This window comes from Cynocephalus volans, chromosome 13 (genome assembly GCF_027409185.1).
Source record: "Cynocephalus volans isolate mCynVol1 chromosome 13, mCynVol1.pri, whole genome shotgun sequence".
Taxonomy (NCBI): Eukaryota; Metazoa; Chordata; class Mammalia; order Dermoptera; family Cynocephalidae; genus Cynocephalus; species Cynocephalus volans.
In genome coordinates this window covers 20,570,622-20,591,810 of record NC_084472.1, presented here as the reverse complement: position 1 = coordinate 20,591,810, position 21,189 = coordinate 20,570,622, and the positions used below count along the sequence as shown (strand labels likewise).

General features: G+C 36.1%; 1 protein-coding gene across 5 annotated transcripts in view; it reads left to right on the top strand.

Moving 5' to 3' along the window:
* OSBPL1A (oxysterol binding protein like 1A) overlaps positions 1 to 21,189 on the top strand; it is a 203,308-nt gene that overhangs the window by 79,837 nt on the left and 102,282 nt on the right. For 3 of the 5 annotated variants that reach the window (XM_063076423.1, XM_063076422.1, XM_063076424.1), the window contains 2 exons: positions 5,830 to 5,911; positions 13,329 to 13,435. In XM_063076423.1, coding sequence (XP_062932493.1) covers positions 5,830 to 5,911; positions 13,329 to 13,435 — 189 coding nt within the window. Of the gene's footprint in view, positions 1 to 5,829; positions 5,912 to 13,328; positions 13,436 to 18,721; positions 19,256 to 21,189 lie in introns of those variants that run through there. The other 2 variants (XM_063076425.1, XM_063076427.1) reach the window with 2 other exon arrangements.

The following is a 21,189-nucleotide window of genomic DNA, read 5'->3' as shown; positions in this document are numbered from 1 at the left end:
AACCACTTGTAATCTGTAACTTCACTGCTTAGAGTTAAGGGAGAGCATCAGTAATGAATGAAGAGGCCCTCCTCTGAAGTGACATCTGTGCCTTATCCATAAAGAAATATCAGCATATGTAATTGAAATGAAATAGGTATTTTTGGGGGGACATCAAAAATTTGGGGGCTGTACCTTTTTTTTTTTTTTTTTTTTTTAAAGATGACTGATAAGGGGATCTTAACCCTTGGCTTGGTGTTGTCAGCACCACGCTCAGCCAGTGAGTGAACTGGCCATCCCTATGTAGGATCTGAACCCATGGCCTTGGTGTTATCAGCACTGCACTCTCCCGAGTGAGTCAAGGGCCGGCCCTTGGCCGTACCTTTTAACTGCACCTTGTTCCTTAAAGAATGGGAATTAGGTTTGGAAGAATTAGAATTATGAAAGGATAATGAGTTTCAATTCAATTAATTATGTTAGAGCAAATGAATTTGCCTACTAAATTTCATCCTTTTTTAAAATAAATGAATTAGTTGTAGGATTTGAACGTTTCTAACTCAGCAACTTTAATGAAGTTAAGTTCAGTAATACCTAAGCAGTTTTACTGACTTAAGGGCCGGTAAACTTAATATAAAAGGGATTTTTGACTCTTTCAATCCTTAATCTTAATTTATGATGGATCATTAAAGAATTTAAACTCTTCCATGTGCTTTTGTTTGTTTGTTTTGGGAGGCTGGCTGGTGTGGGGATCTGAACCCTTGACCTTGGTGTTACAACACTGCGCTCTAATCATCTGAGCTAACTGGCCAGCCCTCTTCAATGTTTTATTTAAAACATTCCCCAGAATTTGTTGACAAATTGCTTTGCCAGCACTGCTTCTATTTTAAAGCCTAATGTATAATGTGACCGCTATAAACATAATTTTCAGATCAGTGATCTTTGCAAAAGTCCCATCTACTAGAGCATCTAAGTAACATTAAAACTGGGAAAATAGGGAGGGTTTACATATGTATGGCCAAAATTATGTTAAACAAATAAAAAATAACACTATGCTAAATATTTTAACTTTTAGTCAGTATTCTCTAAGTGAAAAGAAATCCTTCCCTATTTATCTACCCTCAATATAAGGTAAATGATAAAACCTAGAAAGATTTACAAAGCATACCAATATCTTTTCCAGGATTATGATAATTTTAAGACCTTTTTAATGGAAGCTACAGGTAAAATAAAAGCATGTTAACTTTTGCATACCATTAGAAAACCTTCTTAAAGAAGTGATTCTTCTTTAGCATAATTTTTACATTTCAGATTATCAACCTCAACTATATCTTTTATTTTATTCCTTATTTGAATATTTATTCATATGTTAACTTTAAAATCATGATTCTTTTGTCTTCTAGGTTTTATAGCACCTGAAGTCAATGAGAGTTTTAGCCAGTGTTAATCACTTCAAGTTTTGTAGGTCATAGACATATCTCTGTACAACAGGAATTTGAATGCTAATTCTGTGAATCGTAACTGTACACTCAACATCTGAAAGCTGGTCCAAAATAGGTAAAAATCTGAAATGAGCTTTGAAATATGTTGAATTGTAGCTTGTGGTAGACTGGCTCCAGGATGCCTTTGATCCTTGAGTTCTAAAGTTACAAGAAAATTTGGGGCCAGTTTATGGAAAGGATCTATTCCTGGTGTATATAGATATTCTAAAGGAAACAAGACACTCTAGGACTGAAATACTCTAAAATCATCCAAATTAATAACAAAACTGATCTTATTTCTTCAAAATGCTTTTGGATTAGTAAGTAGACCTAAAAGAAATTGAGGGAAAAATGCCTGCACTGAAAAAGTGACCACATTATATGATATTTTTGGTCTCGTCTCATCTTTCCTCCCTCCAAAATGAAGGCCTCTACAAACTTAAAACATTTTCTTGTAGCTCTCTGTATATACTATCACTGCCTTGAAGTTAGAGCTTCAGGGAGAAAAGTATTAAGACAATAGAAATATTGGCCTCATGGTTGTTGACTTAATTGAAAGTATTTCAGAAATAAAAATTGGAAGAGAAAGTCAAACACAGTATTGGTATTGAATTGCATTGTCGAATACAATAGCTATTAGCCACATGTGTTGTGTACATTTAAGTTACTTTAAATTTAAAATTCAGTTCCTCATTTTAACTGGCTACATTTTAAGATTGGGCAGTGCAGACATAGGATATCTCTGACATGATGGAAAGTTCTATTGGAGAGCACTAGGGTAGGCTTTTTGATACTTTGGTTTGGGGTAGCATAGTGAGGGTTTTAGTTGTTGAGGATATCTTGATTGTGTAGGATCTGAACTGTATCTGTTATAGTAATGAGCAGATGATGCTAAATTTTAACCCAATGAAAAAGTAATATAAAACTTTTCTGAGTTGAGAATAAATGATTTCTAACTAAATGCAGAAAGATGCATGTACCTCAATAAGGACTGATACAGATTGGTACATCCATACAAGAATGAGATGATTTATGTATATTGATATATTTAAGATGTATAGTTAAGTGAAAAGTGCAAGTTATAAAATGGTGTATCAAATATGTTGCTACTGGGAGAAAAAAAGCAGGGATATACATATATGTATTTGTGTAGGCTTAGATCATCCCTGGAAGGGTGAGAAGTTAGCATTTGTTGCTTCAAGACCAGAAAAGGGGCAAAAATAGGGGCTCTAGAGCTGATAGGTATGTGAGGGAGAATTACTTTTCTCTGTAGATCCTTTTTTTTAAAAAAATTTTTTTACTTTGTGTAAATATCTATTCTGAAATAAAACATTAGGAAAATTACAAAGTAATCACCAGGTGCCAAAAAGAATAAGTATGCTATTGCTTGACTTAGATCAAGGGACGATGGAGTATGGGGTTGACCTTGAAGAGGATTTGGCTGGAGTTAGGAAGACTTAAAGATGAGTATGATGGCACCTGTACTTGCAATACTGGCTGTTTTCCACAAAGGAAAGTTAATCAGAGTTCTACAGTCTATTATTTAAAAGTTTGAATTAATATTATTGAGGTATAATTTTTATACTATAGAATGAACTCATGTTACATCTGCAATTTTGATATATTTTGACAAATGTACCTACTCTCCTATCAAGATATGCAACATTTTTACACCTCAAAATTCCCTTCCTCCCCTTCCCAGATGGTGTCCTCCACTTGCATCTCAGACAACCACTGATCTACTAACACTGATATACTAAGGTCATTATATGCATTGTCAGTTTTCCTGTTCTAGAATTTCATGTAAATGGAATCATACAGTATGTGCTGTTTGGTGTCTTTTTTCACTCATTATAATGTTGTTGCATGTATTAGTCATTTGTTCCTTTTTGTTGCTGATAGTAGGTAATCTGCTTCTGTTCCTAATTAACCAAATGTGAATTTTCTGCAGCAAATAGCCTGGAATTAATTACCTCTCTCCTACCCTATCCACTCCTCTCTAGCTGCCCACCCTCTTGATACACATTTTTTAGTTGCCCCACAGGTCAGGGTCGTAAGGTAGTTTAACATCAGCTTAAGTCAAACAAAACCAACAGCTAAAATCTAGGAGGATAGAAGTTGGAACAGGAGACCTGTGTTGTCAGTGGGGTTCAGCAGCTCACCTGAGGTGTCTTCTGATCCCCTGGCCTCCGTTATCACTGAATATAATCCTTGTTCTTGTGTGCTTTGCCCACATAACTTGGGCAAAGTTAAAATACTGCTATACTTTGATAACACCTAGGTCAAGGGTTTGGATTCCTGTGCTGTCCCCCCCCCCCTCCCGAAAATACTGTCAAACTTCAGGTAGTAGAATATTGCTCACAGGGGAATCCCATATATGTAGAATAAAGAAATAGAAATTAAAACTTAAAAAGAATCCCTGACATAACATGAATGACGTAGAAGTCAAGAATGAGACACCATGCTGGACTCTAATGAATTCATATGTATTAACTTTCATAAATAGACTTTTAGGTTTTCATAATATGACCAATAGCTGCTAAGGAGAAATTACAGCAAATTGGAGAATGTGTTAAATTTTATTGTGTTAGTAGCCTCTCTGTTCTTTTTAGTGTCAATTAAATGGCACTAAATTGTTTAGAACAGAAGACACATGTTGTAATCAACCTAAAGCAGTATCTGTAGATCGAATCTTCTCCAGCTGACCTATTGTGTGCCTTTTAAAACAAGTAAATCATTGATTGAAGAAACTTTTTAAGTAACTTTCAGATAGATCTGCTAAAGGAAGGTGAATATGATTCAAGTATTTGAAGATGCTAGGGAGGGTGGTTCCTGCTTTTAATTGTAACTTCAGGAACTGTTTTGTTTATTACAGTGACACAGTCTGCAAATGAAGCCAGTGCTTGCTTTTATGCATCTAGCTACCTTTCACCATAGAAAGGAAAAAGAGAGAACAGTAGCGTTAACTTGCACGTGAACAGAAGGATTAAATATGTATAGAGCGAGAATGATGATTTTCTTTTAATAAGTCATGAGTGGTGCATTTGGTTGCGGTGCATGCTCAGTGCCTGCAGATCGGCTCTTCTCCTGCCTTCAGCCTGTATTCACAGGCCAGGTCTGAAAAAGTTATCAAGCATATATTTCTTTTTCTATGGGTTTTAAATTACAAAGCGTAGATATTCTCCTTCCCCCAAATAAATAAATAAATGTGAATTATATTTAGGCTTTAGAACTCTCAAACAAAAGAGAGCGATGCAGATAATGCAGATTTTAAGTGGAACATTGCCTGTCACTAATGTGGAACCGTGAATAATTCTAGTGTGGTTGAGCTGAGGTTCATAAGCACTAAAACATTGATAAGGTAAAATAGAAGCAAAGGGTGCTTACCTGTGTCACCTTGGCACATTGAACTATAATAAGTTTAATTTTGGGGGAGCAGAGTGTTTTGTATTGGTCCAGTTGAGATTAGGCGTACAAAGTAGGGAAGTTTCATAATGCTAAATAAGTTACTCCATCTGTAACAGTGTGATTCTAACATTTATAAGGTCAGGGTTCTCAGAATAAGTATTTTCCACTGCCATAACCAAGCAAATTTACAAGTTTTTTTGCTTTATTCTTCCCACCTCTTTAAAGAGAAACTAACTTCAAAATGACATTGTTAATATGATAAATGGATTTATCTGATTTTTCATTTTGGACTTTCAAATCTGTGCTAAGATGGAATGAAACATACATCATGAAATTATGTATTTATATTTTGCTTTTAGGGATCTAAATATGTAGAACTTCCAAATGACAAGGAAGAACACTTTCTATAATTGACTTTACCCTATTTTCATAAGCTTTGACTTATTAAGAAAATGTCCTTATTGGTCTGATTATGTGCGGCTGCATGCACTTAGATTGCAAAACCAAAATCAGCTGTGGTTTCCAAATGTTAAGATCATCTGGATTTTTTTTTAGACAAAAGACATTTTTAAAGTATATCCTTAAGGAATGTATTTTATAATTTCTTGATGACATTTAATCCGGCCTACTAAAAGTGTTAATAAATCAGAGAAATCTAACTCCTCAGATATACATGGCATAATGGCATAGTAGTAATTAATGCAGTTGTATGGTATCCACATGATAGATGTTGAATGTTTTTAGAATTTAGAAATGTTCATTTGTATTATTCTATACTTTATTAACTAAATATTTCATTTCTAAGGAAATTTTCTCTGACCTTTTTCTCTCTGTAAAGAATATGTCCTGATTATTATAGTGTCTCTATCAGTGATAGAAAGTTTTGAAAGAAACATTAAAGCATAAGCAATATAAAATTCCTGTATTAGTTTGTTTTAATTTGTCTTTTTTTTTTTTTTTCCAGAAAGCACAAACATGCCAACAGAGACTAGACAGGGAAATTTCCAGCTTTCTCAAAATGATTAAGGAGTGTGACATGGCTAAAGGTAAAGAAAAAAAAGGCAAATGCTACCCCCCAAATCACTACCAACTGTCATAGGTATTGACCCTTCACAGTTTTGTTTGACTGTACATTTTAGATAACTTTTGGTTTTGAATTTAGAATTATATTTGATAAAACTATTTTGAAATTTTGAAAGGGCTATTTAAAATTTCTACTCTCCGAGGATTCTTGCTTTATAGGTTAATAATGTTTTTATTCTTTTAAGAAAAACAAATTTAAAGACTGTTTTTAAAGTTGGTGTGTAAATTCATTTTGGCTACATAGCAAGAATTCTGCTTATGAATCCCAGAAGATGTGGGTTTTGGAATCATACTGTCTTAGGCTTGATTCTTTACTCTGCCACTTGTAGCTCTTTTTTTTTTTTTTTTTTTTTTTCTGACTGGTAAGGGGATCGCAACCCTTGGCATGGTGTGGTCCGCACCATGCTCAGCCAGCGAGCGCACTGGCCATCCCTATATAGGATCTGAACCTGCGGCCGTGGTACTCCCAACGCCGCACTGTCCCGAGTGAGCTATGGGGCCGGCCCTGTAGCTCTTACTTTGAACTACTGAGCCTTAGTAACCCCCTTTTATATAATAAAGAGGTTGGTTGTTTCCAGGTCTTGGCCTTTTGAGATTCTATAAGTGTATCTATAAACTTATCTACCTAATTATTAACCTTCCTCTCAGTAGTAACTTTTTATGTCTTTACTCCCTTTTAGTTATGAATTATCAAGAGTTGTCTGTAAATAGCTGAAAAATCAAACTTAAGTATTGAGAAAAAATTGTTAATTCCTTTGTAAATTAAAAAATTATCATATTTCTTGGACTTCAAACCCTTAACAGTTGCTGTAGACTTTAGCCATGATGTGTATATAAATGACTCCACTACAATATAATAGATTTCGTTATCTGTGAGTTTATGATTAATCGTCAATTTTAATTGTGAACTGGTTTCCCTCAGTGGACTCCTAGGTTCAGTTTATATCCTCCCAGGGAATATGAAGAAATGTTACTGTTGGAGTAAATCTAGCATATTCTGTATTTATCCAAATGTCCCTTAGGCATTCACTTTACTTTAGTTCAACAAACATTTTTTTAAACAGTGATGGCTTTGAGAAGGACAACCTTAAACCTAATTTCTGTCTGAATGAATGCCAGAGTTTATGTATCTGGCATCATCAATACATAATTCAAGGTTCAGAGAATGCAGTATTGAAATCTCTACTATTTTATCTTTACCAAAAACCTGGTTGCAAAAACAAAATCACACAAGCTAATGAAACTATTAGAAGACTTCCTGAAGGCTGTGCTGTCAGTCTGTTCTTCCGTATATTCCTAAATTTACCCTTTTGTAAAATACATTTTATGACTCTTATAAACAATCCTGTATTATGCATTTACATTTGTACTCATCACTGTATTACCTTAGGATTCTTAGAGGTGGTATTAGTGGGTGAAAGTGTATTAACATTTTTGAGGGCTGGCTGGTTAGCTCACTTGGGTAGAGCGTGGTGCTGATAATACCAATGTCAAGGGTTCGGATTCCCTTACTGGCCAGCCACCAAAACCAAAAAAAACCAACCAAACAAAAAAACAAAACACAAAGATATCACGATTAAGAATAAAGAAACATTTTGAGCCTATTGATACATATAGCTAAATTGCTTTCCAAAAAAGCTATGTTACTTTACATGCCAACTTTAATGCATATACTTTATTGTATGTTACAAAATATGTATAGTGAATCCCTGGTCAAAGAAATTAGAGTGATTTCAGTTATTTAAAAGAAAAAAAAAATCTTAAAAGCACTTCTGTTTAACCTGCTTAAAAGTCTTTCCTCAAAATCCTAGGCCTTGATTCAACAAACTTCTCACCACCTTCCCTGTTGCCACCTTGATCCAAGCCACCAATGTCTCTCACATAGACTATTACAAAAACCTCCCTGAAGCTCTGTCAACCATGCAGACTAACTTAACTCTTCAATGCATCATAAATTCTTTCTTCATCTTGTTCTTTGTGGCACAGAGCTTATCAAGACTCCTCACCTAACCTTCCCATAGGTGGAGTTCTCTAGATCATATGTGGCACTACCGTAATTAGTATTTACTTCATTGACCCTTTTCCTCATAACGTCATTACCATAAGATGAGGAGCTGACTGGACAGTTCAGTCAGGAGTGATGCAGATCTGTTTATAGCCTTTGATTGAGATTTTATTCAATTTGATTAAGATTAATCTTCATCATTGCCATACTTAACTCTTATTTGCAAAACACGCTTTATAGTGCTGCTGCTTCTTTGCTGTTTTACTTGACCACAGAAACTTTCCTTGATTGGTATTCTTTTTTCTAAATTTTTAAATCATAATTCAACTTATTTTCTTCCAACTAATGTTATGCTTTCTCTCTACACTTCTGTATTAGTCTGTTTCTGTTGCTTATAACAAAATACACAGAACTGGGTATTTTATAAAGAAAATGGAATTTATTACTTACACTGTCAGAGGCTGGGAAGTCCAAAGTCCAGGGAACACACCTGGTGAGAGTTTTCTTTGGTGGTGGTTTACAGCAGTGCAGGGGTCTCACGTGGCAGAAAATGGCAGAAGAGACAGAGAGAGAGAGAGAGAGAGACTCTCATGTGCTCTCCTTTTAAAGCCCTCAGAACCACACCCCTGACCACCATTATTAATCCATTCACTAAAGCCTTGTCCTACAATCTAATCACCTCTTCAAGGCCCCATCTTCCATGGGACCTTGTGATAACAGGATTCCCCCCCCCTCACACCCAGCAGTTACAGAGGGGGCCAAATTTCCAACGCCTGGAATGTTGGGGGACACAATTTAAGCTTCACTGAGTTTGAGGGGACAGCAAGTTCTATAAGGACAAAGACTGTTTCTCTCTTACTTAACCCTTTATCTTCAGCACCAGCATGGTGCCTGCCACAAGGTTGATAGCAAGTGGTCAATGAAATCTTCTCACCTCTCTAGAGTTCTTATGATCATAATTCTGAAACTGTGTTTCTTTCAGGACTAGTATTTTCGGTACTGCCTGAAAATAATAATTACAGACAGTTTAGGTATGCTTGTTTTATTGGGTTTATATTTAGCAATAAAAATATTACTTGTTCTTTAAGATTCAGCTCAAGTCTGACCTCTTTCATTAAACTTTACTCGATTATTCTAGTCCATAATAACTCCCTTTTCTGAATATTTAACGTTTTTAGAGTATGCACAACTTGTTTGCTGTTTATATCTTACAGCATTCCTGATATTATCTTTTTATTCTTATTTAACTCATGCTTTAACTCATTTAATACATGCTACTTTGAGCTATATATTTTTTATTCTCCAGTACAACTAGTAAATTTATAGATATATAGATACAACAGTCTGATACAACCTTCCCCTCTCTGGGTCTCTGTTTCCCAGTTTGCAAAACAGTAGAGTGGGCCTGATCGTTGAGAGGCCCTCAGCACTAGCAGCTGATGTTTCTAGGAGACAGATCTACAAGCCCTTTCATGGGATACACCCACTCATGCTAGATCAAGACAGAACCAGAGGGGCTGGGCAGTCAGGGGTTTAGTGGATGGTTGGATTCAAGGTATCCATCGTAATTTGAATGAAAAATATGTAAGTTTATATTCTTAAATAGGGTTACCTCTCTTTTTTTTTTTTTTTTTTTTGGAGTTATAGTTTTATGTAGAAGTATTTTAGAAGACTAGTTGATTTTTACGTGCAAATATCTTTATCTCCATTTTAAAGAGGGGGTACTGATTTTCTTGAGGCATTTATATAATTCCAAGCTGGTATGAAAGGCAGTTTTTAAAATGCCTCCTCTCATCGTGTACCTAGTTACATGCAATGCATTGCTTTTTCAACATGAAAGGTAAATTGTCTCATTTTAGTATTTTCTTTATTTCCTATGATCTTTAGCTTTGTCACTAGATTTTTTAGTTTTTGGACTATTCTTTCTCCTGCTTGTGTTTAATAAGAAAAAAAAAAAATTTAAGGTAGTACCTTTACCAGAGGGCAAAGTTGAGGAAATGAAATGCCATTTATCCATTGTTTTCTTTTAACATCTTACCCAAATGACAGAAATATTTGAGTAGTTATATGTTGAAAACAGGTGAAATATATTGTCTCGTGCCTCAAGTAAAAAACAAAATGTAGTTAAAAATTACCTATTTCTCAATCTGCCTTAATCAGCCAACCTATAGTAATATAAATAAAAATGTTTTCATCTTACATTTTTTCACTAACGTATAATAATTCTTTTGATGTAAAATAATATAATCCAAAACCATTTGGATTTTTTCTGCAAACCATGGAAATAAGATATTTTATTATTTTCCTTATTCACTTAATAAATGTTTGAGTCTTTTTTTTCTTTCTTTTTGTACAGAGCTCAGTGCAGGGTGTCTGAGGGGGTTTAGCATTTATAGAGGGTAGCAGAGATACAACATGCATACAATGAATGACCCATGTCCTCAATTCCAAGTGGATTTGCTGTTGGAGTCCAGGGGAGAGGTCACATCCCACAGTGATAGTCAAGGAAGGCTTCACGGGAACGATGGCATTTGAACTAGGCCTTGAAAGGAGATAAACATTGTTAAGTGGGGAAACTTCTGAATATGAATAATTATTATTTCCAATATTCAGAGGGAAGATCTTGAACAAACATTTGGAGGCAGTAAAGTAGAAGATTGTTTCTCAGTTAACAAATATTTCCAGGAAAACAGTCTGGCTGAAACTGACTCAATTTATAGAGCATCTTGAACGTTAGGCTAAGGATCATGGACTTTTTCTATATTAATAATGGAGGTTGTCTGTATTAGAGTTTAATTTGTTAACATATAAAGAAACATGTACTTTCCCTCTACTTTTAAAACTTACCCAATTAAAAATTGTATACTGTAATTAGAAAAACAACAGATTGTGAGCTTTTTATACATGTCTCTAAAGTTAAACTTTTCTAATATGATGTTCTACCAGCTTTCATGACATCAAAAATATTTTTAGTACAAAAAAAACCTTTTTTCCTCAGAATTAACTGTGTCAGATTCTTATAGTAGGCCAAATAAGGTAACATACCAGCTTTTTTGCATTTATGATGACAATTTAGTTTCTAAATATTAAACAGCTTAAATCATATTTCCATTGATTCCCAGTTGGTCACTTTTCTAGAAGCTTAGCAGTTTTATGTAACAATATGTAAACATCATTACATAAGAGGCATGCCAGTGTGAATGGAACGGCCCCTGATGTGCTGCACTGCAGTGTAGTATATGCCAGGTTAGTTCTTAAACCCTGCCACTGTGCACGTTAATATTTATTTAAAAATCTTGCAGATTGTCAGAGCAATTAGATAACTTTTAACTCTGTTTTAGGTAAAAGAATTTGATACTCTCTCAGTAGTGGATTCTTGTAAAAGCTTATCTTTATATATATATATATAAAATATATATTTGGAATATCTTTTGAAAGTTTGCAGAATCAGTTTTGGTTAAACACTTGTAAGTGATCCTAAAAATGTGTTTGGACAACTAATGTTTGTTTTATGTTAATCAAGTATCTAAGTTATGAAATATCTAAAACAGACAAAATTGAGGATGATTAAACTTGATGATATTTAATAAGAGGAATGTATCCATGAAGATTATATTTTCATCTTCCCATCATTTGTGCCATGAAAGTGGAAAATTACTAGAATACCCAGAAAATTTATGGAAGGCAGAGGCTGTATCTGTTTTTTCTTGTACATCTCTTCACAGTACTTGGTCCATGGTTCTGTGTGAGACATCTGCTGAGGTACTATTTAAGTCATATGGCATCTAGCATATGGTATTCTCTCTTGCTATTTAGCAACTAAGTAGAGAATAAATTTTCACAATGTGTATCAAAGATGCAAAATGAAAAATAAAGTATGTGAAGTCAAATTTATTTTTAGAATATACTAGTTTTTTATTTGGGTTTTATTAATAATAATACTAGGGAATTGTGTTGCATAAGATGAAAAATATGATGAGATATCGTTTGGTCTTCATGTCCCAATATTAATGAAAGGGTATTTATACTTTTCTTCATTCACTCTGAACTTTTCCTTTTGCTGCCCACTTTTGCCTTATGAATTTTGAGATATAATTTTTCCAAGAAAAGGACTTTAATTTGCTTACATAAATAATGTTAATGTAGAAAATTTGGAAAAAAATAAGATTAATATTCACAATTTCATCACTCAGCAATGATGACTGTAAATAATTTGGTATGTTCTTGGTAGACTTGTTTTGGTATCTGTGTGATATTGAGTAACACAATCTTACACTTTATTTTCCTCTAATACCATCATTTCGTTTCCCATTTGAAAATTTTTGCGTCTTAATGGGACCCAGTGTTCTATGGCTTAATATATGCAAATTTCTGGCATTGGATTTACTTGATCACTTTTGTTTATTGACCTTGCTTACCTTGTTTTAAGTAAGTCAGGATTATTTGAAATACAGAGTATGCAACAGATTTAATTGTCTTTCTCCTTTTATTTTTTGGTGAAAAGCTTTCTTAAGTGTTAAGATTTTTATTTGATGGAAGAGACAGATTTAAGGATCTTTAATTAACAAAAGTCAAACTATTTTAACTAAGTACATTTTTCTTGTATTAATCTGGACAGGATATGACATTTTACTTGTTTTTTATGTGATATATGGACATTTTGTAGCTTTCTCTTACCAGCATTCTGTTTATGGTTTTTTTTTTTTTTTAATGGGTGTGAGTGTTAAGATATTCCTTAGGGCACTGGAAAAAATACTGATATTGATTTGTTGCCAATTTAAACATAAACTAAAAGGTACTGGCCCTCCACAGGGACACATTTTTTTTTTTTTTTTTGGTGGCTGGTGGGACACTTTTTTGAAAGTGAAAAGACCTATTTATTCCAAACATTTGTCCAAATAAGAACTAGAGCAAGTTGAGTTAATGCCGCCTTCAGATATGTTAGCCACAATGTCAACTACAGAATTATTTTTGTCTCTTTTTAGCACTTTGCTTTTGAATAAAATTACTTATCTAGCATAGAATATCATAAAAGGAAATGTTAATATCTTAAGTACTATTGGTCCTTCTTGTCAGATTTTTTTAAAAACATTACATTATTATTTAATTCCTATAAACTTTTTTTAGTGTTGGCTTTGCTCTTTGTAGGGTATAGACCTTTCTAGGAGAAGGCTTTGTTCTTTTTCTGTACCACCTTTTGTGCCCTAAATAGAGTAGGTGCTTAATAATGATGCCCAAGAAACATACCGTATGTTTTGTTTAAGACAGCTGGAAGGAAACACGAAGTTATTAGATGTAAAAATATTTTTGTGGTCTTCGTTTACTTTATGATTACTTAAAAATCCCACTCATTGTATTTATTTTTTTATTTATAGAAATACTTCCATCATTTCTTCAGAAAGTTGAAGTTGTCTCTGAAGCTTCTAGAGAAACTTGTGTAGCTTTGAGCGATTGCCTTCATCTCTTCACTAAACAAGAAGTGGTAGGTAGTTTGGAATTTAATTTTTAATAATTGTTTGGGAGTCACATGCTTGATCATTCAGTAAGTCAATTTGCTTTCAAATTGTTCAAACGTAGGAAAAAATTAGTATTAACGAAGAAAATGCAGTCTTCGTTTTTCACCAAAATTTAGAAGTTATCCTTGATTAAGCAGGATGATTCTGAAATAACTTAAGTTCATATCTTTTGAATTTATTGATGTAGCCATGCTTAACAAGTATATTTAAAGTTGATCTACTCAGGATTGTTGTGACATTTCAATAAGAGGGTTGTGATGGGGCTGCCTTGTTAGCTCATTTGGTTAGAGTGTGGTGCTGAAAACATCAAGGTCCAGGGTTTGATCCCTGTACTGACTAGCTACCAAAAAAAAAAAAAAGTCAGTAAGAGGGATGTGAAAATATTCTAGGAACAAAATTTTTATGTGAAAAATACATAATACTTTTATTTAGAAAGTGGAGTATTATTATATTTACCAACATAAACTGAGCTCGGTGGACTAAATGTTTTTTTGTGCTCATTTTCCCTTGCTCTCTTTCCGTTCAACAGTTTGCCATTTGCTTTTCCAAATATGAGTAAGAGTGGTGTGCTTATCTATTAGCAATTCTTTTTCTAATGATTGAAAAGTTGTAAATGTGTTTTAGTTGCCTGTAGTAGGATTTTTCTTGGTGGGTTTTTTTTTTTTTTTTTTAAATGTTCATTTTCATGATTTTAATGTAAGCCAAGTGGCAATAGGCTTTCTTTTTCATTTTTTAAATTTCTACACATAGGTTTAATCTTCAGCTTTTTAGATTAAGATGCCAAATTTCTTATTTTTGTTATAATTTATTTGTATCTTTTGGTTAGAGATTGAGTTTTGGTAAAACAAGACAGGTGAAAATGGTTTTATATGTATTTCTCTTATATGTAAGGATGTAAAATTCTATTTTCTCATGATTAGAGTGGAATACTTGTGAATTCATATACAATTTTTTTAAATGTACCACTCTTTTTTTGCTATATATTTTTTTGCTATGTGTACCCCAGATTCCATATATTAGTTTCTCTGGAGAACAAGAAAAATATGGAAATAATAGTCTGAATTCCATTAAAACAAACTTACTTTAGCAAGTCTTTCAACAAAGTTCTATTAACTATCAAAGGAGAGCAATTGTTCATTGAACATTTGAAATGGTTGATTCTTCTAATACTGTTTGAAAACATCTCTTTTCAGCATTTCTATTTTTGGCAGTTTGCAGATATCATATGCTACCTATTTAAATGAGGAATGATTTAGTGTTCTAAATAAATCTGAATAGGATGTATTCAGAACATTGTAGACCATCTTTGAAATTAACAAATTATGATGTCCTGGGATTTGTGTAGTATTTAGTATATTGTAAAACCAAGTTGCACTTGCATCTCTGATATGGTACATGCTGGAAGTATTGAAAACTTTTCTTCTAGAGACGTATGGTTTTCAGGCTGAACACTAGATTAGAAGTAACGTGTTATGTTGGTATGTTAATTTCTGGAGAAACCTATTCTAATTTTTAAATTCCCTGCTTTAAAAAATAGCCTAAACCCCTCTCTTTGGGAAAATGTAGATGTGTAAGAGTATTAGCCTTGAGTTTAGACTAATTAACCTTCTTTATCCTCTTTAATTTGTCATGAGGGTTAAATAAGATAATGTAAGCAAAATGCTTAGCATAGTGCCTTAACACATAATAAGTCCTGAATATAAGTTGGCAGTTATTATTGTAGGATCTTATATAATTAACACTTGTAACCCCTCTTTGGTGGTGTCTTGGAGGTCTTGTATCTTTAACATTGAATTGATCTTATTTTGGGAGGAGGTACTGTTGTCTAAAGAGAATTTGACTGCTTGTGGAATGATTGTGTTGTGTTTCCATCCTTATTACTTATGATTTAAGTGACACTGATCTGCTTAAGTCCTCTGAACCTTGATGTCTTCATCTTTCAAATAAAGGAGACCACATATAAAGCTGTTTGGAGCACTGGTTTGAAAATCTAATGGACCTGTTTTAAATCTGTCTTTCTCTAACCAGCTGTGGGACAAGTTTTATAAGATGAAAATATATAAACATATAAACACCTCAGTTGGGTGTGGGAATCAACTGTATATAGATGAATAATATGTATATATACTCTTATTAGCATACTGTGTGGGACACAATATTCATTTATCAACTGGCATTTAATGTTTCAAACTTTTCTAGTAGCTTTAAGATACCTCTTCAGAATTCTATGACATATTAACTTTGTGAGACCCTCAGTAGAATCCTCAGTAGAATTCTGGGAAGTAAGACAATAGAAGGTTCCCCAAAATATTTAAAAGATAAGTAGCATCCTCAAAGTTAGTCTTTCATATGCCTAAGAATTACAAACAGGAATTTAATGGCTTGATTGAAGTCAGAGTGGCATAATTATGTACTGTAATGCCTCATTTATCTAACATTAGAAATTACATTTTTATTATCTGGAAGTTTTATTAAAAGAGCAGTCATAAACTTTAAACTCACATAAAATTGGGTCTATTTCCTGGCTCTGCTATTTAATCTCTCTTGGACTCCGTTTTTAAATACAATCTTCTATTTAAAATGGTGATCAACCAAAAAGAATTGCTTTGAAGAGTCAATGAGATCATACTGGCAAAATACCTGTGTAGTACCTGGCACAAAATAATGATCCAATAGATGTGACTCCAGTCCTTAGAACAGTAAAACTTTTTTTTATTCTAATTTCTTTTCTTTTTTTGGTGGCTGGCCAGTATGGTCAGAACTTGGTGTTATCAACACTGAACTGTAACCAACTGAGCTAACTGGCCAGCCATATTCCAGTCTTTTTTTGATAATAGTTATTCTAAATATTACACGGGTACTTTTTAACCTAAAATTTTTTTAACTTTTGTGTTTTCTAGGTGTCTCAGAATTGTCCTTTTTTGTGTTATAATTGCTCTGTGCCTTAATGCAGAGATGCCCTCAGGGAATAATGTGTAGAGGACCATGTGTTTTCCTACCCCTCTCTAACCCTCTCATCTCTGCAGTTTGCTCATCATTTCCCTCTACTCTGAGCAAAATTTCTTGGTTAAACATCAGGCAACCATTATATACACCATCAACTCCCTACCACTCCTTTACTCCAATTTTTATCTGCATCTGCTCCCATCCTTTCTTTTTTCCTTCTGCAGGAGGTATCTGTCTGCTTCCATCCTGCTTCTCTGGGGACCTGGCTTCAAAAAGTAGCTCCTCTCTTTTTTTGAATTCTCTACTCCCTTATTGATAGCTTTTATCAACCTCTCTATACCCCTTTCCAATCCCATTCTCGAAATGTGATATTTCCCATTTCTAATTCTTCATTTCCCAATTAGTCCACTGAAATTATTCTTGTCAGTATCTCCTTATTGCTAAATCAGAGGACACTTTTAAACTGTCTTGTGTGTCCTTTTAAGGACCTAGCATTTGACTACTTCCTGCCCTTTGGAATTCTTTGGAATTCTCTGTGCTTCCCTCTCTGGCTTCTTCCTTTATAGCAGCTCCTTCTCAGTTACCTTCTAAAGCATCTTTTCTCTGGCCTATGCCTTAAATGTTAGTATTCCCTCAGTTTCTGTGGGTGGCCTTCTCACTCGTAGCATTCTCCCTGCTGATCTCACCCATTGCTTTAACTAGAAATCCATGATGACTCAGGTATCTCCACCTTGGACATCTCCTGATCTCTGAACCAGTAAATCCAGCTGCCTTTTGAACATTTATGTATGGTTGTATCAAAAGCCTTTCAAAGCCAATGTGTTTAACACTGAGTTATCCATTCAACTCATAGAATTACCACCTCTTCAGTAACTCAGGCCAGGATTACGGGAGCTATCTTTGGTTCATCCTTCTCTCTCATTCCCACCTTTAAGCAACTCGTCAATTTGCTTGTATCTTGTCTGCCTGTCTCCCTTCATCCTCCTACCCCCACCCCAACACAAATTCCCCATGGCCAGATAAAGTTCTCAGGATTGCTGTTTGATGACTGCCACCATTTCCTAACCTAGGCTCCACCCTTCAAAACTGGTTTAGGTGTCCCTCCTATTCCATGAGTTCCTTGCTGTCATAGCACTTACCACATTGTATCATTATACATTCACTTATCACGTTGTATCATTACAAGATATAATTCACTAAATTGATGCTCCTTAAGGAAGCAACTGTGTGTTAGTTATTTTTGTAGCATAGTACTTGGCATGTAGTAGATGGTTAATAATATTTGAATGAATAATGAATGTACAAAGGAAAGAATACAAGCTTTTGGGGTCAGACAAGTCTGGATCTAAAGTATGCTACCTTGACCTCAAGCAAATTAATTTATGTTTAGGAATTCCATTTCCACATCTGAAAATGGGAATACAGATGAGTTATTTTATGCGAAGTGTCTCACTCAGTACAGTGCCTGGCACATTTAGGTGCTCTGTAAATTGCTTTCTGAAACAAAGTGGCTTTTGTTCTTTGTTTTGCTGCCTAGTGCTACTTTTGTAAAATGAATTAGTTCTCTACTTTTCAGGGCCTAGAGAGAAAGATTTTGTAGCAGGGGCTCCTCTTTAGTGCCAATTGTGACTTTTCCAAATACAATAATACTTATTTAGAATAATAATAATAATAATATATAACAAACCGACTTTTCAAAGACAACATGAAACCTCACTGACATCAATTCCAAATTTTCCGAGTATGGCCTTATGTCATCTTTTACATATCCTACAACTCTAGTGCAAATACATCTACCACCGGTAGCAACGGAACTTAAAGTACCCTAGGATCTTGTTAAAGAAATATGCAATTTTTTTCATTGTTACTCTGAGCTCATTAAAGAATGAAGGCAGATTTATACACTTTAGAAAGGTTTAAAACTTGGGTTAGAACAAGAGCTTGTTTTTTTCTTTTTTTCTCCACCAGAGTATTGTAGTTAACCAGAAATGACCTGAACATGCCATTTAAGTGTAGTTTTATGTGGTGGGTTTTCCTGTCCTTTGATCCTTTGCCTAACCTTCAAGCGTGGCTAGAATAAGAGACATACGTAGGTTTCGCATGAGCAGGATTAATAACGTTTTCCTCATTGCTCACATCGGACTCCGAGTAGGGCACAAACAGTAACTGTGGGAAGACTAGTTCGGCCTTTGTTTTGGGATCGTCAGCATGAACTCTTGAGGGCGAGCCTGAGTACGTGCCGGGCGGACTGCAGAGGGGAGACTGGCCTCGCTCTCCCGAGTCTCAGGGAAAAGTTGCCGGGGCGGGCGTGCGCACCGGCCGCTCTAGGGCCTGGCAGAGGCTGGCCGCGCTCACGAGCGCCCGGAGCGGCGGCTCACTGCCCTGGCCGCGCTCGGGCCGACTCTCCCCGGCGGGCGGCGTCCCTACCTGCACCTCCGCGGAGCCGCGACGCCGGGGGAGGGGAGGAGGGACCGGACGACGACAGCAGGGCGGAGGGAGCCGCCTGCTGCAGGCCACGCCGCCGCCGCTCTCCCCAGCGAGCCCCGGAGGGCGGGTCTGCGGCCGAGCGAGCGGCGGCCGAGGGGAGCAGCGCCGAGCTCTGCCCGCCCGCCCGCCCGACCTCGCTGGGGGAGGCGGGCGCGGGTGCCCGCTGGAGCCAGGGGCGGGCCGCGCGAAGGTGACTTCGGGAGACCTTGCGGTGCCGCCCTGGGTCGCGCCTCCCGGCTCTGCTGGGCTGGCGGGGAGGAGGACGACGACGACGAGCAGGCCAAGCGCAGTTGTGCGAGAGCTCGCGGAGCGTGCGGCCGCCCGGGGTCCTCGGGTCCTCGGCTCCGGACCAGGTGGGTGGGCGTGTTTGCCTGCTGGTGGCTTTGAGGACACGGGCAGGGAGTAGGGGTTGGCGGCCAGACGCGATCGAGGCTGTGAGGAGATCCAAGAATAGTTGGACGGGTGTGTGCGGAGCAGCGCGTGGGGAGGGGGCGCGGGCCGGGGAGACCCCGCTGTCCCTTCCCGGCGCGGGGTCCTCCTGCGGGGCGTGTGTTTGCCTTGGGCTTCCTGCAGGAAGAGCCCCTGGGAAAAAAGCCCCTTGACTTTTTTTTCCGGCTAAATATTAGTATTAGGTCAAGTGGGGCTGGAGTGGGAGGAGTGAGACAGTGAAAGACATAATTGTCCTAAATAACCTTCCAAGTTAGTGGGTTTTTGCATATCTGTGCTCTGGCTGACATTGAGATGAATTCACCATCAGCTGTTCAGAGGCTGCTAAAATTCCAAGAATATGAGGGGAAATGCATGAGTGGATTGAAGAGAGAAGGGGAGGTTATATTTGTGTTGGGGAGGGCTGGCTTTTAACTTTAATGTTTTGATTAAGGATTTTTGATTACTCATAGGCTTTTTTTGTAGCCTAAACCAGTGGGGAATCACGTTCCCTAGCATTCAGAGCATGTGGCTAGTTGTTTTGTATTTTCTGTTGTGCCGGATTTTTCTGGGTTTGGAGGGAGAGAAAGATGCCAGGGAAGAGCTTAATACAGCGTTTGTGAGTTATTAAAGCTATTAGAATAAGTTTCTTAATTTTAATGAGGTTCACAGACAGAATTAAGGCATTTCATTTCGAAGGCACAGCATTGCTTAGCAGGAATCTTTTAGAAAAGAGAAAACTTGAAATGTAATTGTAGGCTAGAGTTTGGGGATTTAAATGTAAACTTTTCAGTTGGTGCACACACCGAAGTTAATCTCTGGGCCAGAGAACGTTTGATTTTTTAGCCCCCAAGTTGATGACTTTGCCAGTAGCTCAATTTCTATGTAGTAGCTATTAATTGGAGCATGAAAACTGGAGAGCTGCCTTAGCCTATGTTCCTGTAGTACTTTTACTGGACTGGCATTTTAAAGGAGCTTTTGTCACTCTGCATATGGCTCCTGCCCTCTAGTCTCCCCTCTTTAGAAACCCTTTAAAGGTTAGTTTTAGGGGATTTCATTGGTGACGAAAGTGACCCACATAAACTGCAGAATGGGAGAAAATTAAGCTTACTAGGTTTTCCATATTAAAAGCAAATGTATTTACTAATGATTCAAGGTAGTTTATAAGTATAATAGAAGCACATTTAAAATATTGTACATAAAATAACTGATGAAATAATTATACAACATCCTAATCTAAGCTCCTTGCTATTTCTTGCATTCACATGTATGATTTTATCAGCTCTTTGAGAATTCTAAGAAAAATTGTAATTCCTTTAAAAAGTAGAAATTTAGAATTTTACTTGGTCCACATTATTCGATATATGTTCCTAAATTTTCAGCTTATTTTATATATAATCCAGGGTTATACTGCTACAAATTAATTTTGAAAGCAACTAGGACATAAGTTACATGTAAATAAAATGAAGTTTATGTTAAAAGGAACTGCATTTTATTTTGATAACTTTGGGGGAATTTTTGAACAAAAATGTTTTAATTAGTAGCATGGTGTGTGTGTGTGTGTGTGTGTGTGTGTGTGTGTGTGTGTGTGTGTGTGTGTGTGTGTGTGTGTGTGTGTGTGTGTGTGTGTGTGTGTGTGTGTGTGTGTGTGTGTGTGTGTGTGTGTGTGTGTGTGTGTGTGTGTGTGTGTGTGTCTATGTATTAGGCTCGTTATGCTTGATGTGACCCAACATGTTTTCTGATACATTTTTATATCTCACGATGGTGTGTGTGTGTGTGTGTGTGTGTGTGTGTGTGTGTGTGTCTATGTATTAGGCTCGTTATGCTTGATGTGACCCAACATGTTTTCTGATACATTTTT